Source organism: Athene cunicularia (genome assembly GCF_003259725.1).
Source record: "Athene cunicularia isolate RWA chromosome 1 unlocalized genomic scaffold, athCun1 chr1_part2, whole genome shotgun sequence".
Taxonomy (NCBI): Eukaryota; Metazoa; Chordata; class Aves; order Strigiformes; family Strigidae; genus Athene; species Athene cunicularia.
In genome coordinates, this window is record NW_020799092.1 from 39,307,595 (window position 1) to 39,329,757 (window position 22,163).

The 22,163-nt window shown below is 37.5% G+C and overlaps 1 protein-coding gene across 1 annotated transcript in view; it reads right to left on the reverse strand.

Moving 5' to 3' along the window:
- The window catches only part of OTOGL (otogelin like), a 103,512-nt gene that overhangs the window by 74,922 nt on the left and 6,427 nt on the right, over window positions 1–22,163 (reverse strand). The window contains exons 5-18 of the mRNA XM_026864945.1: window positions 21,136–21,234; window positions 20,289–20,443; window positions 16,967–17,088; window positions 14,830–15,035; window positions 11,971–12,101; window positions 11,243–11,349; window positions 8,870–8,976; window positions 8,056–8,181; window positions 7,244–7,352; window positions 6,937–6,983; window positions 5,374–5,519; window positions 3,839–3,962; window positions 1,995–2,172; window positions 901–1,025 (exon numbers count right to left, since the gene is read on the reverse strand). Of these exons, the coding sequence (XP_026720746.1) occupies window positions 901–1,025; window positions 1,995–2,172; window positions 3,839–3,962; window positions 5,374–5,519; window positions 6,937–6,983; window positions 7,244–7,352; window positions 8,056–8,181; window positions 8,870–8,976; window positions 11,243–11,349; window positions 11,971–12,101; window positions 14,830–15,035; window positions 16,967–17,088; window positions 20,289–20,443; window positions 21,136–21,234 (1,782 nt within the window). The remainder of the gene's footprint in view (window positions 1–900; window positions 1,026–1,994; window positions 2,173–3,838; window positions 3,963–5,373; window positions 5,520–6,936; window positions 6,984–7,243; window positions 7,353–8,055; window positions 8,182–8,869; window positions 8,977–11,242; window positions 11,350–11,970; window positions 12,102–14,829; window positions 15,036–16,966; window positions 17,089–20,288; window positions 20,444–21,135; window positions 21,235–22,163) is intronic.

Here is a 22,163-nt window from a genome sequence, read left to right on the forward strand (position 1 = left end):
TCAAACTCCACCTTCCACTGAGGAAGCACAGAACTGAAGGTGAGGCATGAGGTATCTTGGAGAGAGCAAATGTGCCTGAGATGTACTGCTTTAGAAGACAGCCAATACTGAAGGAAGTCTTAGAATGCCCCAGATTCTTAAAGTTTTATAGTTATTCTAGGCTTGCTCCCACAGGCTCTAAATATGGCCAGATCCCACATCCTTAGTGAGGTCTTGTGTCTGAAACGTTAAAAATATTAGACTAAATTCTGACAAAATTGGCAAATACTGTCTGTCCATTGTCTTCATCAACTGAAAAGAACAGCAACATGGAAAGAAGGAGACAGTGAAAGTTCAATGCAAAACATAGGCATGTCAACCAGCCAAAAGTAAATCTTCACTCAGGAATTTGAACAAATCCACAGAGCTCAGATGTTTTCATCCGTTTGTTTCAGAGAGTGTAGATGTAGGATAAAGAAACTTTTCATGTAACAAGCATGGAGAAGTCAGAGAGAGAGGACTTTTGATTTGAACACACTCAACAAGACACTGTCTCCTGTACTTTCTTTGTCAATCTACAAACTTGCATCACATCTTGACTTGCATAATTTACAGGACTACAGAAAGTGTTCTGCCTAACACTCTGGATGTCTATTAGACAGCAGAATTTAGGAATCATGGCCAGTACACCCAGCATTAAATGGTCAACTAGCTTGTATTTACAAAGGACTTATTTCATTTTACATGCTAAATATATGAATAGTCTTTGCCAAAAAAAAAAAAAAAAAAATTAAAAGGAAATTAAGAGTGTACATCTAAAACTGAAATTGAAATACCTGTATGTGCAACTCATTCACAGAGAAAAAAAAATCCCATAATAATAAAATACAACTAACTCCAGATTTCCATGTGAAAACATACCATTTTGCTGATTAATGTTGCAGGGATCAACCACAGGAATATTGATAGGCACAGAACAAGCCGAGGAAACCTTCCATGCATTGGCATGAAGTTGTGGGGTCCCTTCTATCATCCCTGCTGGAGAACTGGAAAGCAAAAATCAACACTGCAAGCATCTTGCTGATCTTACGGACTACATGGGTAAGGATGCAAGTACATCAAAAAGCCTTAGATGCATAGTCACATTGAACATTCAACATGCCAAAAGAATTTCCATCTGTGAGGTATAAAAGAAGAGAGGACTTGTGAAGCTTTTTCCTCAATACTTTACTCAAACAAAAGTTCTCTTACACTCAAATTCTGCCCTCACGCTTAATTCAGGTACTCTGAAATTGATTCAAGGAGGCATTAATGAAAGAAGAATTTGGCCTTTATTCAAGTACATACACTCAGAGAAATGTCAAAAATTTGACTTGTTAGCTAATTTCACTGTTAGTTAGCTAATTTCAGAGGCTGTCTGCATTTTGATACTGTTTTTCACCAAGTATTTCAAAAGCATTTATAATTGCTAGAAAAGTTTTGTGATATTATAGCTTGAGGAATTTTGTAGGAAATGAAATAAAAGAATAAGGAAAGTGTGTCCTTCTAATTAAACTCTTCCTGTCGTTCAGAATTATATTTTTTCCCATTAAAAACTGATGTGGGGGAAAAAAAAATCAAGCAGTAGTAAGTGTTAATCATATGGGGATGATCTGGTATTACCATCCATTCTTTTTTGTCAGTGCTCATGTATTTGCTCTGATGATAAGGGAGCAACAGGGAGGGAAAACAAAAAGTGCATTCAAGTAATATCATCATCCAATAGCTACTATAAATAATATGGTAGCTTTCTAGAATTACTTAGCTAAACATCTTAGAATGACTTATAGTACTGGTTCTGGTGGTCAAACCTCCACACTTAGCTAAATTTATGAGTTTCATATTTTAAAAAGTGACTACTGGCTAGTTTAATAAGGTACGAGCATGTTAATGAAATTAAGTAATCACATTATTACATTCAACAAAACTTTTCACTTGTTATTAAACACAATCTAAATGTACAATATGCAACTTACAGAAAATCATCTCTCAAATTCCCATTGTACGTTCCACATAATCCTAATGTTCTTCTCTTCCAGCTGACATCAACTTGAACATAGATCCTCTCTCCATCTTTAGCAAACAGTATCTTCAGACCAAAATTAGTTTTCAGTTGAACAAAGAAAGAAGATATATTCTGAATTTCAATAGCCCCTGCACATAGTAAAAGAAAAAGAAAACCAAAGTCACTGAAATCCAGCTTGTATTAGTTTTCACCTTAAACAAAATAGATTTTGAACACTCAGAAATAAAATGAAAAACTATGCACAACTTCATCTGCAGCCAAATAACTTCACCCATTCTCCATCTGAACTTATGAAACTATATAACTTTTTCATCAGCAGCACAAATCAGGAATTTCAACTACTGTTGACAGTAAAAAAATCTCTCACCTTTCTGTACCTGTCAGTTACCCAGAAACCACTCTTTCATTTCTTTTTTTTTTTTTTTTAACAGCATGTCCCTGGCAATGAGAAGACAAGAAACCACTTGTTTCTTAGTCTCCAGAGATGCTATAAGATTAATTAACAGATGTCTGTAAAGTGTATTGCAATCTTTAGATAGAAGGTTCTCTCTCACTATTATTGATACGACATCAGTATAGTTCCTTCCTTAGACTGTATGTGAACTAAGGCCCTATCAAATTCCCAGCTTTCCTCCCCAGCAAATCCATTATGTGAGGAAATGGAAATTTCACAGTCACAGCATTCATTTGCTGCACATTGTTGGGCTACTTGCAGCTGCAGACTTAAAGCAGATCTACCTTCACAATAAGCCTCTCTGCCTGCACACAAAACCACTTAGAAGTATAAACTGAGAAGAGACAGATAAAATGCTTATGTGATGCTTAAAGATGTTCTTAGCTGATAAGACTTACTAGATAAACCCAATTATCAAGAATGTGGCACCAAAATATTTGTGATTGATAGATTATATTTGTCACAGACTATAGAGAGAGACAAGAAAGTGATTAGGGACTGATTCAAGACACAAAATGAAATTATCAATTAAATTATAAAGCAGAACTGTCAACATAGCTGAAAATATAACTGAGCTATGAAACTCATTGCCATAGGAAGCTGTGAATGCCAAAAGCAGAACCGTGACTGGACAAATTCAATGAAGAAAAGACATAGCTGAAAGGACCAGCACAGAACTCCCTAAACTCTGTTTTACCAGAGGCTGGGAAACGGAAGGGGAACTCCCACTTTACTCTTTCACAAAGAAAAAAAAAAAATCCAGTAAGAATTTACTACTGATCACTGTAAGATACAAAATTTAGCAGTATTATTACTACCTTCAGTGCTTAATGTTATAACATACTTTTAAGGCTGATTTATTTTACTGTGCTTTCCAAAAAGATGAAGTAACCTGCCTGAAATGAGAGCATAAATCAGTGCTGAAAGAAATGTAGATCCTGTGAAGCACATGGATTCTATTTCATGGCATTTATTCCAAAAAGTTTTAATCAAGCTAGACCCCAACATCAGCATCAAGATGATTTCCAACCTCTCTTCGCTTCCCTTTTTTTTCTTACCTCTTCCCCACTAAACACAAACAAAATGAGTGGAATTTCTAGGTAATCTTCCAAATAAGAAGGTAGCCTTCAAAAGAAATGAGGGCATAATGAAGCACTATTTCACAGGCTGAAATAGTGCATTTCTAGAACCATTATTAAGGTTATATGAAGTGACTGTACATTTCATAAGTTACGTTTGAAGAAATTCATTCTTCATAGACATATATTATTAAAAAGCTTTGGAGCATATAAAAGAAAGAATGTGAACTCTTGCAAAATTATATTCCATGCACTTCTTACCATTAAGGTTAAAAGCTTGGTTAAGGCCAGTTTGGACTTGACCATATCTCGTGAGAGTTACTTGTTTGCTCACATCATCTTCAAGAACTAGTGTTATAGACTCAATGCAGGCGTGGTCAAAGTTCTAAGTGAAAACAAGTTTCACCATCAGAAACAGGCAAAGACATTAATATTACCATGGAAAGCAAAAACAAATGAGAAAAAAAAAACAGTTGTACAGAAAAGAAATACCAGAACTCTCAGGTAATTCAGTTGTAAACTATCACTTGAAGCATTAAACAGAGTACCCGAAATTGTATGTAGAACATAATAAAGCATTGTATAGTCATATAAAAGCCAGGACAGTGCATTTTAGCTACTATGGCAGTAGTAGTAAGTGGACAGGGGGCCCCAAGTACTGATACTGGGCTCAAACAGCCACACTTCCATGGCCACCCTGAGTGCTCCTCATTGCTGGGTTAACCAGTGTTTGAGCAAGAGTGTGACACTGTCTATATCATGCTAGTGCAACTAGAGACCAAATGCAGCAACGCAGGGGAAAGAAACTATTGTGCACATGAAGTTGCTTCTCATCTTGAAATGTAGTCATGATCTCTTACTGCAGACCAAAAGGATATCATTTCTCCAGAACTATAGTACAATGCTTTATAAATATCTGGCTATCACGATATGGTGACCTATAAACTAACTCACACCCATCATTTCAGAGTGCTATCCAGGCAGAATTTGTGAACCTAAGTACAGGAGAAAAGATGACACATAACCAGCTTAAAGCAAACATCTTATGCTTCCCAGGGCCCCTATGTTTTCACCCAGAAACTTTCCAAGGTGCCTAGAGTTGTGCTAAGGGTCATTTCCAGTAGTATCCTTGTCTCTCAGTGACTACCTAACCAACCATTCCATGCCTGAGGCCCCCCGCAGCACACAGGCAGCTGTGAGTCACAGTCTCAGAGCTCCTTCTCCTGAGATCCTAGGTGACTAATAACAACATTAAATCCAGTCTCACAGATAAGTACTTTTTATAATCACCTCTATTCATAAAGCCTGTTGTTGGATACCTGCCAAAATACTTTCAAACAAATATGTGTTGTGGCTAGTCTCTTGAATAGTTTTCTAAAAGGCATTGTTCCAACAAATTAAATATGCTGTAACGTATCAAATAAAAAATCTAAAGCTACCAAAAAAAAAAAAAAATGTCTTGCCAAACTAGCAGTGTATTAAATCTGTTCAATGCTGCCAGCAAGAGCTTTTCTAAAGCTTAAGACATCTCTTTGTACCATAACCAAAGATGTGTATACTTGGTTAATGTGCATAAATTAGTAACTCTTTAGACTTTATCCCTCTAAAAACGCAATTTTACAAAGGGCAACACATAACATGTAGCAATACAATCACTTACAAAAAAGCTGTAAAACGGTTTCAATTTGTATTTTCTGTTAAACATAACCTGATAGTTTACAGTAGAACCTATACAAGATTGCCTGAAATATGGATGGACACATTTGTTCTGAATGTTCAACAAAAATGTGACTTACCTGTCCACAAGGTGCTTTCTGTAAAGTGACTGTGAATTTATTTTTTCCAGTGCCTTTTACCAAAATGTACTGGCAAATCCCAAGAAAGGTAAAATGACGTCCATCAAATGTTGTGAAATGAGAGCTACCTGTGATGGAGCACTCAGCTTGAGAGAAAAAGGATAAACAAGAATGTTAACTTGCATAAGAACGTATCATTATTCTGTAAATGATGGAAGACAGATAAATAAGAAACTTTCTCCTTATTTCTAAGCACATAATCCAGGCTAATTTTAATCTATCTACAAATACAGCATTTGTAAATAAAATATGTTATATAAACCTAGTTTCATCACATACCATCTCATATTGCACAAACTGATGTGCAGCATCTTTTGGTTCTAACTATATGAGAAGCCTTGAGTCACAAGTTCTCTAAAAGCGTTTTCTCTTTATTATGAGTTCTCTAAAATATAAAAGAGTTTTCTCTTTATCACAACTCTGAAATTTCCTAGAATCTTCTTCCTCATCATCTTTTGGCATGACTGAGTGTGAGAGAGGACAAGATGCTTTCTCCTTCCATCTAGGTATTATGGCACTGCCTGTTACCTCAGGCATGGAGAGGCTGCAGGTGTCTGTCCTCAGGGAACATCTACATTAATTTTTCAGTTCAGAGCAGGAGTGCACTGTTGAAGCAAGTCTCCTGCGCATCCCCACTTACTGCACTTTCATTCACACCTTCGGGGCAGTGTCAGAGCACATGAACTAGAATCATTTTGGCTGTAACTAGTGCAGGAGGTGCTCTGTGGGAGCTACCACTCCCATTACAAACAGGCATTCAGTCCCTAGGACCAGACTAAAGTAGTTATAATTAACACCCCACACACACACAACACACACAAGACATATGGAGCAGTTCTATGTCAAGTGCTTTACACTACAGACCCACCCTGTCAAGCCTTTCTTAGTAACTCTTAAACCTTGTTTATTACTTCATTCAGAGGGTGTTCCTTCATTTGTAAAAAATTGTCTCTTTCACAAGTTTCCTAGTATAATCTTGTGTAAGATACAGAACTATTATGGGAATTTCACTACCCAACCACTCCATGTCCCTCTGAATAACCCATTACAGAGACAGGTAATCTTTTAAGATAAGGATGATTATCCAAACACCAACTGCTGTTATAAAAGAGAAAATACAGCACCCTGAGCATCAGAATGACATTTTTCTTATTACTTGCATTACAATTGCATCTAGAAGTGAGGAGATTCTTATGCTTGTCCTAGGTATTGAACAGGCAGTAGAAATAAACAGCCTGCCCCAAAGAACATAGAGCATAAATAGGAGATAGAAAACAAGAGGTGGATGTAACACTAGGGAAGCAAATGAGAAAAGGTAAGAGGAGTATGGTCAGGCAGTTAACAACTTCACCGCAGCTGTCCCACTGCTACTCTCAACATCCATCTGCTTAATCTTTCTTCTTAAATTAACATCCCAAGCCCTTGGATCATATTTGGTTCTGTTGTCTTCTGAAAAGTTTATCCATTATGTTCACTAAGAAAAGAGTAATGAAATACCGATACCTGGGCAATCATGATCAGTGCAGTTCCAAAGGCCACCAATACAAATACTAAAAGAAAAATCACAACACACAGAAATTCAGTGTTCTGATCTTCAGAAAAAAAAAAAAAAAAAAGCAGATTTGACACTAATATGTCTTGAATTCATCCTTTCCATAGAATAGATTGCATAATTTAGTGGTTCATGGGGCTCAGTCTGTAAAACATAGATACTAACTAGTCTTTAAAATGTAAATGTGACTACCGCAATAAACTAACCATGGGCAGCAGTCACAGAGAGAGGAAACGCAGACATGAGGATTTCACATACCAGTTGCTACATTCTTGTTCAATTTTTGAGCCTACAGGGAAGGCAGTTCCATGATAAATACAAGGACAATTCGACACAGAGATACAAGTTCCATTTTCCATAATGAGACCTATTGGGAGGGAAGTTAATAAATGAGATAAAAAATAAATTAAGAAACTCCGGATCACTGCTCTTCCCCCATCTGTCTCAAACATTTAAATCTGCCAGAATGTGTTCCCACCAGTCTTAACTGGGGACCAGCAAAAGGAGTCACCAAGTGAGTGCAGAGAGCTCTGTGATGAACAGTGAAGCTGTCTTAAAGCAGTTGTCACCCTCAGTAGTTGCTTTATGAAAAATGTCTGCCTTAAGCATGTAAAACTGTACAGACTCAAAAATGAAAAGATTCTGAGATTCCATAATCTTTAGTCCTTCTAGAACAGGACAGGTCATGGTCCCTAATTTTTATCAAGTACAGGCTTAGGAAGTTTGTTTTCATGTACAGAGCAAAAGACACATTCTGTTCAAACAAAACTTCGGTAGACTTTGGAATAATTAAAGTAGATTAAATCTATGCAGTATCTTACTGTAGCAAGTATTAGTGGTGGTTCAAGATTTTAACTGATGTTTCATTCTGACCCACCTTTGTATTCTAGAGAAATGTTTAGAACAGAGTAAAAGGAAGAATCACAGTGAGAATAACAACAGCTAGAGCAGAATTTACAGTATTTGTATTTTCAGCTTTAACTTTAAGCACAATCTATTTAGACAACTTTCTTATGATGTTGGATATTAGCTTTACACGTATTTTTTCCCACAAAATCGACAGTACTTACCATCTGGACAGTAACAGCCATCTAAGCAGTGTAGGTTGCTGCCAAGACAATCTTTTTCAAATGTGCAGGTTGGTGGACAACAACTGATACAGTCACGGTGTACAAAGCTGTCTTCACACTTCTCAGCTAATAAAAATACATGATACATTTAACATTAGTGAAATTTCTTTCTCCATACTGGAGAATGCTTCTCTCCTAAGTAAACAGATGTGCAGCCTGTAATTATTCAGGTCAGGCACAATGAATTGTTTGGAGAGGTTTTAACTGATGAACTGAACTGAATCTCACACCAGTATTTATGCCTGTCTTTGTCAAATTCTTACATCACCCCTCCAAAAAAAGTTATAGTTTCTGTGACAGAGGAACATGTGCTCATGTCTCAGCTAGTTCAAAGTCTTGTGCATGAGGCTGAACTGCAGTTGATGGGTGGTGGTGATAACTAGAAGGAGCTGGATTAACTGTATTCATACTGTTATAGGGCCAGTAGAGGGTGAAAGGTCATCTGGGAAGAGGGGCAACATCAGATCTCCACAGATGTTTGTTCTTTGTCCTAGAATATTATCAGCATATATGATGTTTCACGCAATCTGTGGAAACATGAATTTTGTATGGATCTAGATCAGATCATAATGGAATTAAAATACTCCTCTAGCAAGTCATTGACTTCATTGTTTGCCAGCAATAGTGAAGCTGGCTGATCTACTTCAGTATCAGTTTAGAGTCCTGTAGTGACAAATGTCAAGATGGAATTACTTGAAATGAATACATGGAGTATCTCAAAGGTCATATTGTATGCTTTATTAAAGAGTCTTACTACAGGCAGGAAAGTCATCCCTCCAGTCCCGTACTGGGGACCCAGCGTGAGAGCATGCTCTAGCGTACTCTGTCACTGCCCTGCAGTATGTTTCATCATCATCCACTCTGAAATGATAAAACAAGACAGTAGTCAAGAAACGCAAATCCCATCTACCAATCTCTGCCAAGGGACACTGCACAGGATACTTCACACATAGCTGCCATTCAGTCATAATGGCACACAATGAAAATATCATGAAAAGGAATGAGCTATACTGAATACACTGTTGTGCTTCTATCATTTGATCTTACAAAAACTTACTTCATTTTAATTTACCACAATATAATCACTAATTTATTACCAAAAAGATAAATGCTGCTTGTGGTGAAAGAGAAATATGAACTTTTCTTGAGGACAATGGACATCTCAACAGTCTCAAGATCCACGTCTCAGGCCCTCTCCCTCGTGCATGACATGGAAACTCTGACTTACACTGATAAAAAAGACATTCTGGTCCAAGTAACAAGTTCAAGTTTCCAACTGCCTATCAGCCCTTGAACTTAGGTGAGAAGAACTCTGTTGGTGTAATTCTGATCTTGTGCTGAAGGGCTCAGAGCCAGAAGTATTATCCTCTGAATACTGTAGACAGGCTCAGGGATTTACAGCATGACCTTGGTCAAAGGCATTGTCTCTGCCTTAGTCTATACAGAAGAATCTGTACAGTGCATTTTTGAGAGGATCAAGTAAAGAGACATTGATCAGTGTTTAGGTAAGCTCAAATTTTATTCAGGTGTAAGTCACATAAGGCGAGATACCACCAACCTTTTGTTACTGTGAAAGTCCAACAACTCCCATCACTCACTGTGGAGGACTTGATGCCAAAACGAACTAGTTATAACATGACATTTCTATTATAAGCATGACTGTGACATATCAGCTGAGTTTGTCTTTCAGCACAAAAGATCATACTTCCAAAATTAATGGTCTTAAGAATGTATTATATTGTGTTCGTATTCTGCTTTCAACACATCTGTTATCAAATCAGACACCACCATACTCTTTGTTACATTGATCAGAATCTCTCCAGCTCTCCTTATCTAATCCAATTAAATGGGTCTTAATAGAAAAGAATAGTTGGCCCCACAATAAACTTCATAAACTGACACTAAGCCACAAGAAGAGAGGTCTCTTTTATAAACAAAATAAGCCTAAATTAATGAGGTTCTGACACACAGAAACTTCCTTTACATTTTTTAATGTTCACACCATTCACATCAACATACGCATGTTGACAAAAACCAAATCCACCTTAACACCACGACACTGATGCAATATTGCATTTGAAAATTTTCTTGTCACTATTCTTCTTCTACTGAGAAAAAGTCACAATAAACTCCTGATTTACAAAGAGACCATACAGAAGCAACTCATCTCTTCTCTGAGTAAAATCAATGTACAGATCATCAACTTCAAGAAGCACACTTTGGAGATTTGCCTACAAACACAAATTCTTCCATCTTGAATTTATGGTAAAGCAGAAAACTAAAAATTCATCCAAAATTAACTAACAAGTTGTAATGGATTATATTGAGTGATTCTTACTTTTAGTCTTGTGATCCTTTCCGTATATTTTTGATTAAATTGATGATACTCTGAGAAAGCCATAATAGTATCTAGAAAAAATTCTGCCATTTATGACAATTACTTCTTAATTTAAAAACCCTTCTACAAAAGAAATGGTTCACTGCACAGTCATTTATTCAGTTATACACTGGAACACCAGTTTAACTTGAATGACAAGAACTAAACAGGAGTCTGGAGTGCTAAGGGAAAAATACCAGGTATGCATCTAACGCCAGCAGCTGAACTCCCACCAAAGACAATGAGAGTTTAATTTCTTTTGACAACTCTAAATTTACATAAAGAAAACTACTTTGAAAAATTCTACTAATTTGAACCATAGTGGTTGCTTATAGAAACGGTCAGACTGTGTCAGACAAATGGTCCAGCTCCTCCAGTACCATTGATATTTCCCTCCAGTATCATCTCCTCATATTTTTAATTCAAGACCTCCAGGTACAGGTTTTAGGTTTTTTGTGACTAGCAGCTCCTCTTTTGTCATTAATGATTCTCCATGGATTTCTTTTCCATGTGTTTGTCTAGTATTTCCTTGAATCCATGTAAACCTTTAGCAATCAAAATATCCCTTGGCAGGCAAGGTTCTGTGCCCTTTGTTTCCACACTAAATCACTCACTGAGAAACCCCATCTCCTTTGCTTTGAACTTGGTTCCTCTTAACTTCCCTCAATGCTGTTCAGTTCTGGTATCAAACAAAAGAGTGAACATTCACTTAATGCGTCAAAAATAAATACACAAGAACTCCAGTCTTACCTGCAAAGATCATTCATACAGCTAGAAATATAAGAATATGGATCTATGCTTTCATGACAGCTGAGAAAAGGAAACTGTAGGAATATTTGGCACTTGAAGAATATGTCCTGCACATTAAGGAGAATCAGTAAATGACAGTTAGAAAATACTTTCTGAACAAGCATAATTCTTTTTAGCTTTGTTTCCCTAATCTAAGGTCCTTTATATCCTCATTAAAATCTGAGAATCTCACAGTCTCAATTCATTATTATGTCTCCTTTATTATTATTATTCTTAAAATTTGTCCTCTCTGCCTAGGCTGGCTTGATTGCCAGCTGCTCCTAAACCAGCTGGGATGAAAGTGTGTGAAATGACAGCAAAAGCATTTTGTGTCAATGCAGAAGCTGAGTATGTTACTTCTGCAGTATTTCACAATTTCCAAAATAATGAGGTGTAAAATGCTAGGACTGGGAGCTGAACCCAAGTTCAATGCAGCAATGAAAAGCTCTGCCAGCAGACCGGTGCCACTTGGCACATGCTATCCAAGCCTTTGTACTTTTAAGCTAAAAATCTGAAGATCTTCAGACATTCCCTAGAAATAGTCCTGATATAAATCTTCTGTTTCTCAAAGCCTCAGTGCATTTAAGGTTTTTTTCAACGTGGTGTATATAGCTAGATTCTTGTACCATCACTAGGCAGTGAAGATTAAGAAGATATATATTTATATATATAAAACATGATTAATTTACCTCAGTGGATTCTGCATCAGCTGAGCAAGGACTGGAAAAATCTGAGGCAGTAGGTACACAAGCTACATCATCTGATGTTTGCACAGCCCAGCTATTGGCAAATTCAGCGATGTCTTCAGTATATTCACCTACTGCATGAAAACATTGCAAGTGCACCCAGGAAAAAGAATTGTCAATACAAACACAAAAAGCAGCTTGGAAATTTCTTGTAGTTTTTCATAGTGTTCATTACCCCAGTTACAGATATGTTCAGAGTACAGGTGGTAATGTGATTTTTTCTTTTTTAATTTCAGGTAGTGTTTCATACTACATTTATATATATATATATATATATATATATATATATATAACAAGTTGTTGGTTGGGGTTTTTAAAGTGCAATCACTGACAATTTTATAACAAATATAGAAACAAGGACAAGTGTAATGCATTAAATACTTAAGAAAAAATGCATTTCTTTAAACAATTTAAGGCTTTCATCATGTTTCACAAAGGTCACTTAGCACTATTATCTCCCTTCTTTTCCCTTGCTGCAGAAAAGCTCTACAACAAACACACCACTATGTGCCCAGCTCTACTCACAGCATGGGCATGGGAGAATTAATGAACAAGATATGTGACTGGAAGTCATGGCAACAGGCTGAGGAAGATATATGAACATACAAGAAGGTTGGCAGTAAGGAAACAGAGCCAAATTTCCATATTTTTGCATCAAGAACTAAATGTTTCTTTATGTTAAGTATTTTTAAAAGTGTATCATGCCTTCACCTTGAAGAACCTTACAATAATAGGTATCTATGCTACGGTTAGCTGTTTCTATGTATGGTTAGGAGATACAGTACTGAAATGAAACCAGATTACAATATTTTTTTTCAGAGCTGTACTATCCAAAACTTAATGTAACTTCTTCTAGCACAAAATGTACAGTCTGACACTCTGTAATGTGGAAAGCTCCAAAGCATGCTAATCAGGTATTTGTACTTGGATCTCCACAAATAAACAAAGATAAGATCCTAACCACCAGGCAATTTTACTGAAGAGCCAGGAAGACATAAAACATTTCTCCTTCTGACAGAATAGTTCTTTATGCAGAAAACCCTTCCCAAACAAAAAGCTGGGGTTTGATCTAGAGGTAAACCTGCTGACATAATTCTGCTTCTGCAAAAATATTAAAAATATTTTATTTACATTTTGACATAGCTTGAAAAAAATTTCTAAGTCCTCAAAAATTGCCATAAAATAAAATCACGGTCCTTGAAACAGTTCTACACACAGATACAGCCTAGTATATTAAAGCAATACAAAGATGCCATTAAAGATGAAGATAACAAACCAGAAAAGGAGCTTGTTTCTAAACTGTGCTTTGAAATGGACTATTACATGCCTCTCAGCAACTTATTTATTTGGGGCATTACAAACAGAGAGCATTCAGATTCCATAAGATTCAGGATAGATGTAAGAGCTTCCCATACACTAATGGGGGAAGCATTTTAGCTGGGGGAGATAAATCATCATCCCAGATGAATTATAAGATTTGGAAAAACTTAGAAAAATGTTGCCGTTTAGAAGCAATTTGATTTAGTAGTTTATTCTTATGAAGATATCAGAGCTTCATGCTTTGTATTTGCACAGAGTCAAGGTAACTGTTTCAAGGTTAAAAGGATTCATAGCACTCTTGACTGTACACTACAATGATACTATCATTTCTGATAAAGAAAAATGCTAGAAAAAAATGCTAGAAGAGTCGGAAGTCTTTTATTACAGATAACGTATTTAAAGATACTGAAATTACTATTTTTTAGAGATCATGTGAATTCACTATCTCCTCCAAACTCCATTTTTCTACATTTTTCCAGATCATCAGTTTTAACTAATTATTAAACATACCATACTCTGGTGTTAGCTGATGTGTTCCTGAAACAGGGAAATTATTGTTCTCATGACAGAAGAGGTATGAAAAATTTATGTTGGGCAGATTTTTAAAGACTATACAAAGATAAGTACACTTCATCTTCCTTCACTTGGAAAGCCAAAAAGCTCCCCTATTGACCATAAAAAATGGGGAAAAACAGAGGAGGGGGGAAAAAGTTACAGTGAGATAACTTTTGTGATTTAAGAATATGCAGGGCCTTAGGACTAGATTTTGTCAGCAATTAATGGTAACGGTAAAATAGTCCTATATGTTTTTATCAGAGACTGAGAAAAATATTCATCATATTCTCAAGATTGTTCTTTTTTTTTGTTTTGTTCTTTTTTTTTTCACATTAGTTTCAAGTAGGACAAAAGATAGAGTATTCCCTACAGAGACTACAGAATATTCTACCAGTTTAGCAAGTCATCTCTGCCTCAGATGCAGCATTGGGCAGTTCCTCATCCTACAGGGTAGCTGGAGGCCCCTAATACACAGTATCAACAAAGAGATACAAGGACCCTGGAAACAGCTTTGAATTTTACATATTTCAGCTATCATTGTTATGATGCTCATATAAATGAAGGACTCAAGATTGTTCTTTTTCCAAATATTAATATTTTGGCTCTTCTCTCCTTCTCCCTCCATCTTTAAACAGATAAAAAAATCACAAGCATTTGTTTATTTATTTATTATTTGAAGGTGCTTTCGTCAGCTAAGATAAACATACACCAAGTGCTTTGCTGAGCAAGAAAAGGCTTAAACATACATATATTTTCTTGAACTAGGACCTTTTCCCTTAGCATTTTTAATGAGGAGAAAGAATGGAACTGATATTCTATTTTCTACTGAAATAAATGAAACGGGACTCTGTCTTTTTACAATATTATATTTAAAGCGAATACAGAAGTTGTTCACACAAGGTGTGTATTTCCAAGTTAGTTACTTACTATTTTGTAGTATCAGGTCATCATATTTATTGCCATTAAAATTTCCACAGAGGCCACAAGGTTTTCCCTTATGATCTTCTGTCAGCTTAATATAAATGCCAGAGTTTCCATCCCAAGCAAGAGAAAATCCAAAGGTAGTCTTCACCAGAATATAATCAGCCAGTCTCTCAAGGAAAGCATTTCCAACTGTCTGAGGCAACATTAATCTGGAAAAATAAACAGCCTGCTTCAAAGATCTCAGATGAGATGAGGTTAGCGCTAGAAAAATACCACATAGAACATCATCTTCTAACTCACTAAACCCCTTTTCCCAGGTGTATACAGACACTTCAATTCAAGACTTCATCATGGTTTTACTATCTTTTCTTCTGTTTATTTCTCTATATTGACTATCAAATATGAATCCTTTTCTGCTGTATACACCTATCAGTTGTACCAGTTATAAGCCTGACATAATAATGAATCTTCATTTTCAAAGCTCAGCATGAGCATGTTGAGAAATACATGACTTCAAGAGCACACTGCATTGCACAGGGAGCTATGTGACACCATGACTGCCAGCAGCCCTTCTGGGCACAGGGTCATCACTGGGTTAGATATGTGCAAATGGAGGAACTTACAGTACAGAAAATACTATTGACCAAAATACTGTATATCTTCCTCCTTTGGCCAAAGACCACTGGACAATAATATTCCAGCACAGATCTAATTCTAATCTTCCAAAGTTGCTTCTGTGGGGATGAACAGTATCACTGTAGCTCTCCATCTCAGATGTTAATGGCTGTACACCTAAGGGGATGGCAAGAACACCTTAACAACTCTTTGAAACTTTCTGTACTTTATCAACCAGTAAAACATGATAGCCTTGCACTCCTCTTTTCACTTATTTCACAACCCCCAGCAGCGCTACAGGCTTGGGGAGGAGTGGCTGGAGAGCTGCCAGTCAGAGAGGGACCTGGGGGAGTTGACTGACAGCCGGCTGAACAGGAGCCAGCAGTGTGCCCAGGGGGCCAAGAAGGCCAATGGCATCCTGGCTTGTGTCAGCAATAGCGTGGCCAGCAGGGACAGGGAAGGGATCTGACCCCTGTACTCGGCACTGGTGAGGCCGCCCCTCGATTCCTGTGTTCAGTTTTGGGCCCCTCACTACAAAAAGGACATTGAATGACTCGAGCGTGTCCAGAGAAGGGCAACGGAGCTGGTGCAGGGTCTGGAGCACAGGTCGTACGGGGAGCGGCTGAGGGAACTGGGGGTGTTTAGTCTGGAGAAGAGGAGGCTGAGGGGAGACCTCATCGCCCTCTACAGCTCCCTGAAAGGAGGGTGCAGAGAGCTGGGGATGAGTCTCTTTAACCAAGTAACAAGTGATAGGACAAGAGGGAATGGCCTCAAGTTGTGCCAGGGAAGGTTTAGACTAGATATTAGGAAGCATTTCTTTCCAGAAGGGGTTGTTAGGGGTTGGAATGGGCTGCCCAGGGCAGTGGTGGAGTCCCCATCCCTGGAGGTGTTTAAGAGTCGGGTCGACATAGCGCTGAGGGATGTGGTGTAGTTGGGAACTGTCAGTGTGAGGTTAATGGTTGGACTGGATGACCTTCAACGTCTTTTCCAACCTAGACAGTTCTGTGATTCTGTGATTTAAAAAGCAGATGGTAAATCTGGGGGGTGAATGTACCTCAGAGGTATTTTGTGGAGTTTTTGCCCCAAAGGGGCAAAGGGGACTTAAGATCTTTTATTCAACCAGTTCAGACTTGTCTAGAAGATTATGTCTTACATTAAATATAGCTACCAAAAATAAATAATGACTGCCTTGTTCAAAATGGTATCAGGATGCACCAAGGATAGCTAGCACTGTCTGATACAGAATTTGTTTATACAAAGTAGGGATGGCTAATTGTTAAGTTACAGATAAGAGGTTGAACACATGGTTCATGTGTGAACTGTATGCTATCCTCACTCGGGTATTACATCAGCACCATTACATTGCTCAAACTAGAGCTCTATCAGCCTCAATAAAGAACAGCAAGGGATCGATAAAGATATGCATCAAATTATTTTCCCTGGCTGATGTAAAAAGAATCAATTTCCCAAACTCCACACTATGTTTTTGCAGTAAAATGTTAAACCCCATCATTAGAACGCTTACCTGATGCCATCTTTTCTTACTTCATGTCCTGAAATAATTATTTCTTCTTGGTTTAAAAAAAATAAGCTAACAGACCTCTGACAAGTATATACTGAACCGTAACAGTGAGGACTGTTATGAACCTTAGAGGGGAAAAACATACACACAATAAGAATAAACATTTGTTCTCAATAATTTCATGCAATTTTTCATAAACTGATATGATATTCTACAGTTCTATGCACCAATCACTGAAAGAGCTTTACAAATAAACACACAGAATATAAAAAAGTCACAATTACAAAGATACGAAAAACTAGAAGTTCACACTACCCAGTACTACTGAGAAATATAGCAACTGTTCAATAGCACAAGCATCACAAGGCAGCCGTTTAAATACTGAATGAAATACTCAGGTATTTTATGTAGATGAACTTGAGAAACACTGTAGTGAGCTAGCTTACAACTGCCAACATAGGAGCTTGTTATTTGCACTGAGGAGACACCCCTATTGATCTGTTTCTAGAGGTCTGATCTATAAGAGGGGACTACAAACCAGTACAAAAATCTCAGCATAATACCAGCATTCTCCATGCCAGCTGAGACTGGCACCAGCTGAACTACAACATGTCTTCCTGAAGGATTTTTTGAGATTTTGGAGTGCTCCCACAGATTACTGCAAGCATCTAATGTACATGGATCTGTTAAAACCCATTTCACACTGGCTTTTCAGCCCTGCTAATGGGGAAGGGCAGGCTTTTCTGAAATCTGCCATTATATATATATATATATATATATATATATATATATGTTGAGCCCTGGTTTGAATCACACATCAGCTTCTCTAGTTTGAACACAGCAATGGAAATACAAGCTTCAGTCAGCCAGAGAGAGATTTGTAAAACTGTGTGTCTCAGATATTGGTAATGTGCAACTTCCATGACTGTCCACCACTAGAGAGAGGTGTTAAACAGACCTTAAATGCATGCTTCCAAAAATGAAAACCATGCAACTCTTATCTCAGCATGTCTACAGTTTTATGGCAGTGAAGTAGATCTCGCATAAAAAATCCACAATCAGACATTGGAACAGGCCTGATAAGCCAGAATTCTTTCTTTTTTATAGTGTGGCACAAAGAAGGCTCCCCCTGAAGTCAAGCTTCCTTTGTATTCCCAGCCTTCAGTATGGCAGAGCACAACTCCTGCAGGAAGTTCCTTGTCCCCGGAGACCACACAGCTTTCATTGGTCAGGGCGTACTCTCAGGACTTGAAAACTGTGGGTTCAGGTTTACGCTGACTGATGATAGGGATATTAGTCTCCAATTTTCTGTGCATATGCTGTAACCAATTAACTACTACAAAGTTTTGAGTTACATTTGCTAGTGTGAGTTTTAAACAAATACCTACTCCAAAGCCTTGTGCAAAATTTCAACATCTTTCATTAATCTCAGTGAGGCTGAGCCACACAAACCTGTGGGATGCCCTAGACTATGGTGTTTCAAAAGCCTGTGAGCTGATTTTAGACACCACTGAGAAGAGAGGGGAATGTGTCGTGAATCTTAGGTATCTGTTACCTAAATTATAATGTAGACAGAGTTTAGACTTCATATATGACTCCTATGTGTGTGCGTGTCACCATTCTCTGAGAAGGATGGGAGTTGCATTACTAGTTTACTTGACAGTGCTGTGAAGCTATAGATTAGTAATTGGGAAACATTTGGCCAAGGTAGTAATAGAGGCTGTAAAAGTAACTAGAGGTATCGCTTTTATAGAAAGGATTTGTTGGTAAACACATACAGTGCTAACACATACTTGAATTAATTTTCCTAAACTGACACTTAACCGTGGAAGAAAAAAACTAGTTACTATTTGAGTAAAATAAACCAAATCAGGAAAAGCATTAGAGTTTTTACATGTACAAAGATAATCATAATTAAAGACATCATAAATGTTACTAGTATTGACAGATAGTTTCTATGTAAAACTGGCCCAAGACAGAATCAAGGAAAATCAAAATAATTCTTGTGTTTTCTTCTTCTCTAGAGAGGTGGATTACTAAAGCCAAGGGACCATAATGTGAAGATTTGGAAAGGTTCTTGGCTCTCCATTGCGCAGCCTTGTAGTGACTGCAGTGCTTCAACATTACTTATGCCTTTTCTGAGTAAACACTTCCAGTTTTTAGCAAAACATGACATTTGTTCCAGCAATTGAATGGTAGTTTATCTCTTTGCAGAATAACTGGAATCCACTGAAATATGGATCCTAGATTTTAATATAATCTTGAGCTTTGCTACAGCATTTTCTGAAAACTCCTAAAAGGTCATAGCTGCACACAGAATCCAAATTAAAATGAAATCATGGAAGGCACATGTAACAGCATCTGTCTAGAACCTGAGTGAACAGAAATGGCAGGTTTAATGTCAGATTTATCTTCACTAGATGTTATTATCTGCTGGGAGAGGAGGTCATGTGATTACAAATGAAAACTAGTCCTTGGAGCAGAAATCAGCATCTTACCCTTGCCCATGTGAGCACTGTGACCACCAGGGCTCAGAATTAGGACACCTCTTGTCCCTTCTCCCCTGCCCAATCAGCACCAAATCCCAACCATTGTGGAAAAAGTAACAAAATGAGCTCATGTCCTTTCCCCACAGTAACTAACAGCCTGATAAATAAGGCATCTTCCTTCGAAGAAAGTATAAATGTGAACTCTCCATGACCCAAAGTCATTAACCATGGATACTCAGCAGTTTGAGGAAATTACTGAAAAGAGTGCCTCCCATACATAGGTAGAGATTAAGATGTTTGAGCTGTTAATCTTCTCTGCGTGATGTAGAAGGTAATCTAAAATTAGAATGCAAATGCCCAGAGGGGACAGGTTTCTGTGGGCTAGGGTGGCAGCTCTCCATAGTGTGCGGATGGCTGTGAATAGGGGCCCAGTACATACGGGTGCCCAGATATCAAGCAGGTGATAGCTGTTTGCACTTTACTCAGTAACTCAGGTTTTTAACAGACTGACAGCTAAAGGTTGTTGATGTTTCCAAGGTCTGCTTTAAGACCCACTTTTGGTCCCAGAAAGGAAAGATCAGAGATCCGTTTTAGGATAGGGGGAGTAAGAAATACTATTTCTAATATACCAGCTCTGTTGATTATCATTTCATTGGTGTTTTGAGCTACTGCACATAGGCTTAGACTTTTTCCAGCAGCATAGTTTTATGTTTAAGTAAGCAATGCAACAGTTTGACCCATTTATTGTCTCTACTTATTTTACTTATGGTGAAAAATATGTCCTGTAATACAGCAACATTCAGTGTGCTATTTCTAGTGTATGCTCACATACTTACCCAGACAGTGTACTGGGGTTCTGGAGCACTGCAGTCTTTTGCAAAAATATATGAGCAATTTCCTGGGAAGTAGTAGTAGATGCCATCGAATGTTTCAAAATGATACTGTCCCCATGATTTGCAAATCCCATCTCTGTCCTTACCAGAGTTAGGTACTGGAGAGAACACACTGAGTTTACAACAAGCACAGGAATCAAAAATTCACAGGTCTCACAGGCATATACAAAAGTAAGAGCTCAGACAGAAAATAAGAGGTTATAAAGGAAATACATAACAAGGACAAAAGACAATCTCATTTCTTCAACATTAAATAAAATCAGGCCTTTTTTTAATCTTTAGGCTGCAGTTTTAGTCACGTGCGATCATCATAAGTTTTTTATTTGCTTCAGTGGAGACATTTTAATCATAAGTAGAAGCAAGGGATTTAGATCTACTGCAGATCCTGGAAGATAATTCCTTTTGATCCCAACATGCAGCAGATTCCAGAGACCAGTGCACTGAAATTTTACTTGCAGTAAGTCACTGTTTGTTAGAAAAATGCAGTGACATTTTAGTTGTTCAGCTAACTGCTAAAGAGCTGGCTAGCTACTGATGTACTAGACAGTGATCTATCTGTTATGGTATCTATGTATCATTACAGACCAGGTGCTAAAATATAGGCATTCCTGATGATGCTCTATATATATATATATCCCTAATGCATACCATTTTAATCCTCTTAGCTACTAGTGGAATGACAGTCCTACTACACAGGAGTCAAAAATATATTGTTAACAGTATTGTTTTAAAAACCTACACCTTAAATCTCCCTTGAAGCACAACTTAACTCTTTTGGCCCCAAACTTACCAATTTGGCACCTGCTTCCTTGAGCCTGAAATAACTGGCAGTCACAGTCACCTGCCTCTGTGCAGGCTGCTCCATTAAGGCACTCCTGAGGACATGAACCTGTAAGCAAGCATAGCAGCCTTTTTTGTAGATACAGTATTCTGCAAACAGGCTGAGAGATCTACATTAAATCCATTATTGTTAAATCATGAGCACCTATATTAGCTAAGAAAATTAACCAACAACAATCTGAAGGCTTTAACATTTACTTAAATTTACCCTTTGTGTTCCTTGGTTAAAAGAAAAGCATTCTCTCTCATTTGGTTTGAGACTTGTAAACTAACAAAGGAGCAAAAGGTCAGCCTCCTCCCAGCAAACAAAAGGTCAAGTTCCCATGTAAAGAAACGAAATCCCAGTCCTGCTGATCTTGAAATACACAGGACACGGATTATTCTAATTGACTAAATTCAGCATAATTTATCCATATGTTCAGCTCCTCCCTCCTAAGTGTTACAGCAAAGGGTACATTCAGTTTATGAACATTCCAGCATACATAATTTACAGAGTCAAAACCAATTATAAATATTCTTCCTCCCATGCTAAAAAAAGTCAGTGAAAAGGTTATTTCTGCCTAAGAGGTAACTGGAGTCAGAGACTTAAGATTCCATGGGAATGGCTTGTTTTATATTTTAATTAATAAATTTCATAAAAGGTTTTTATAGTCTGTTTGGAAGCTAAGACCTCACTGCCATCTACTAATCATTTGCTGAGTTCCCCAAAAGTGGAGAAGAAATGGTCCCAAAGTAAGATTTCATGAGATTTTATAGATAGTTGCTTTCCTTCTTGGGAGAGGATTAAAACTCTAGATACAAATGTTTACAATCTTGCTGGTGGAGATTAAAAAAAAAAAAAAAAAAGCAGGAAATAAATGAAATAAACAGGCCCTTCCACTCTCAATGAAGCCATGGTAAAGCTGCTAGTGATGTTAAATGGGAACAAAATGGGACCTTTACAGTAAAGGACACACAGAAGTTACCGGTGATTAAGAA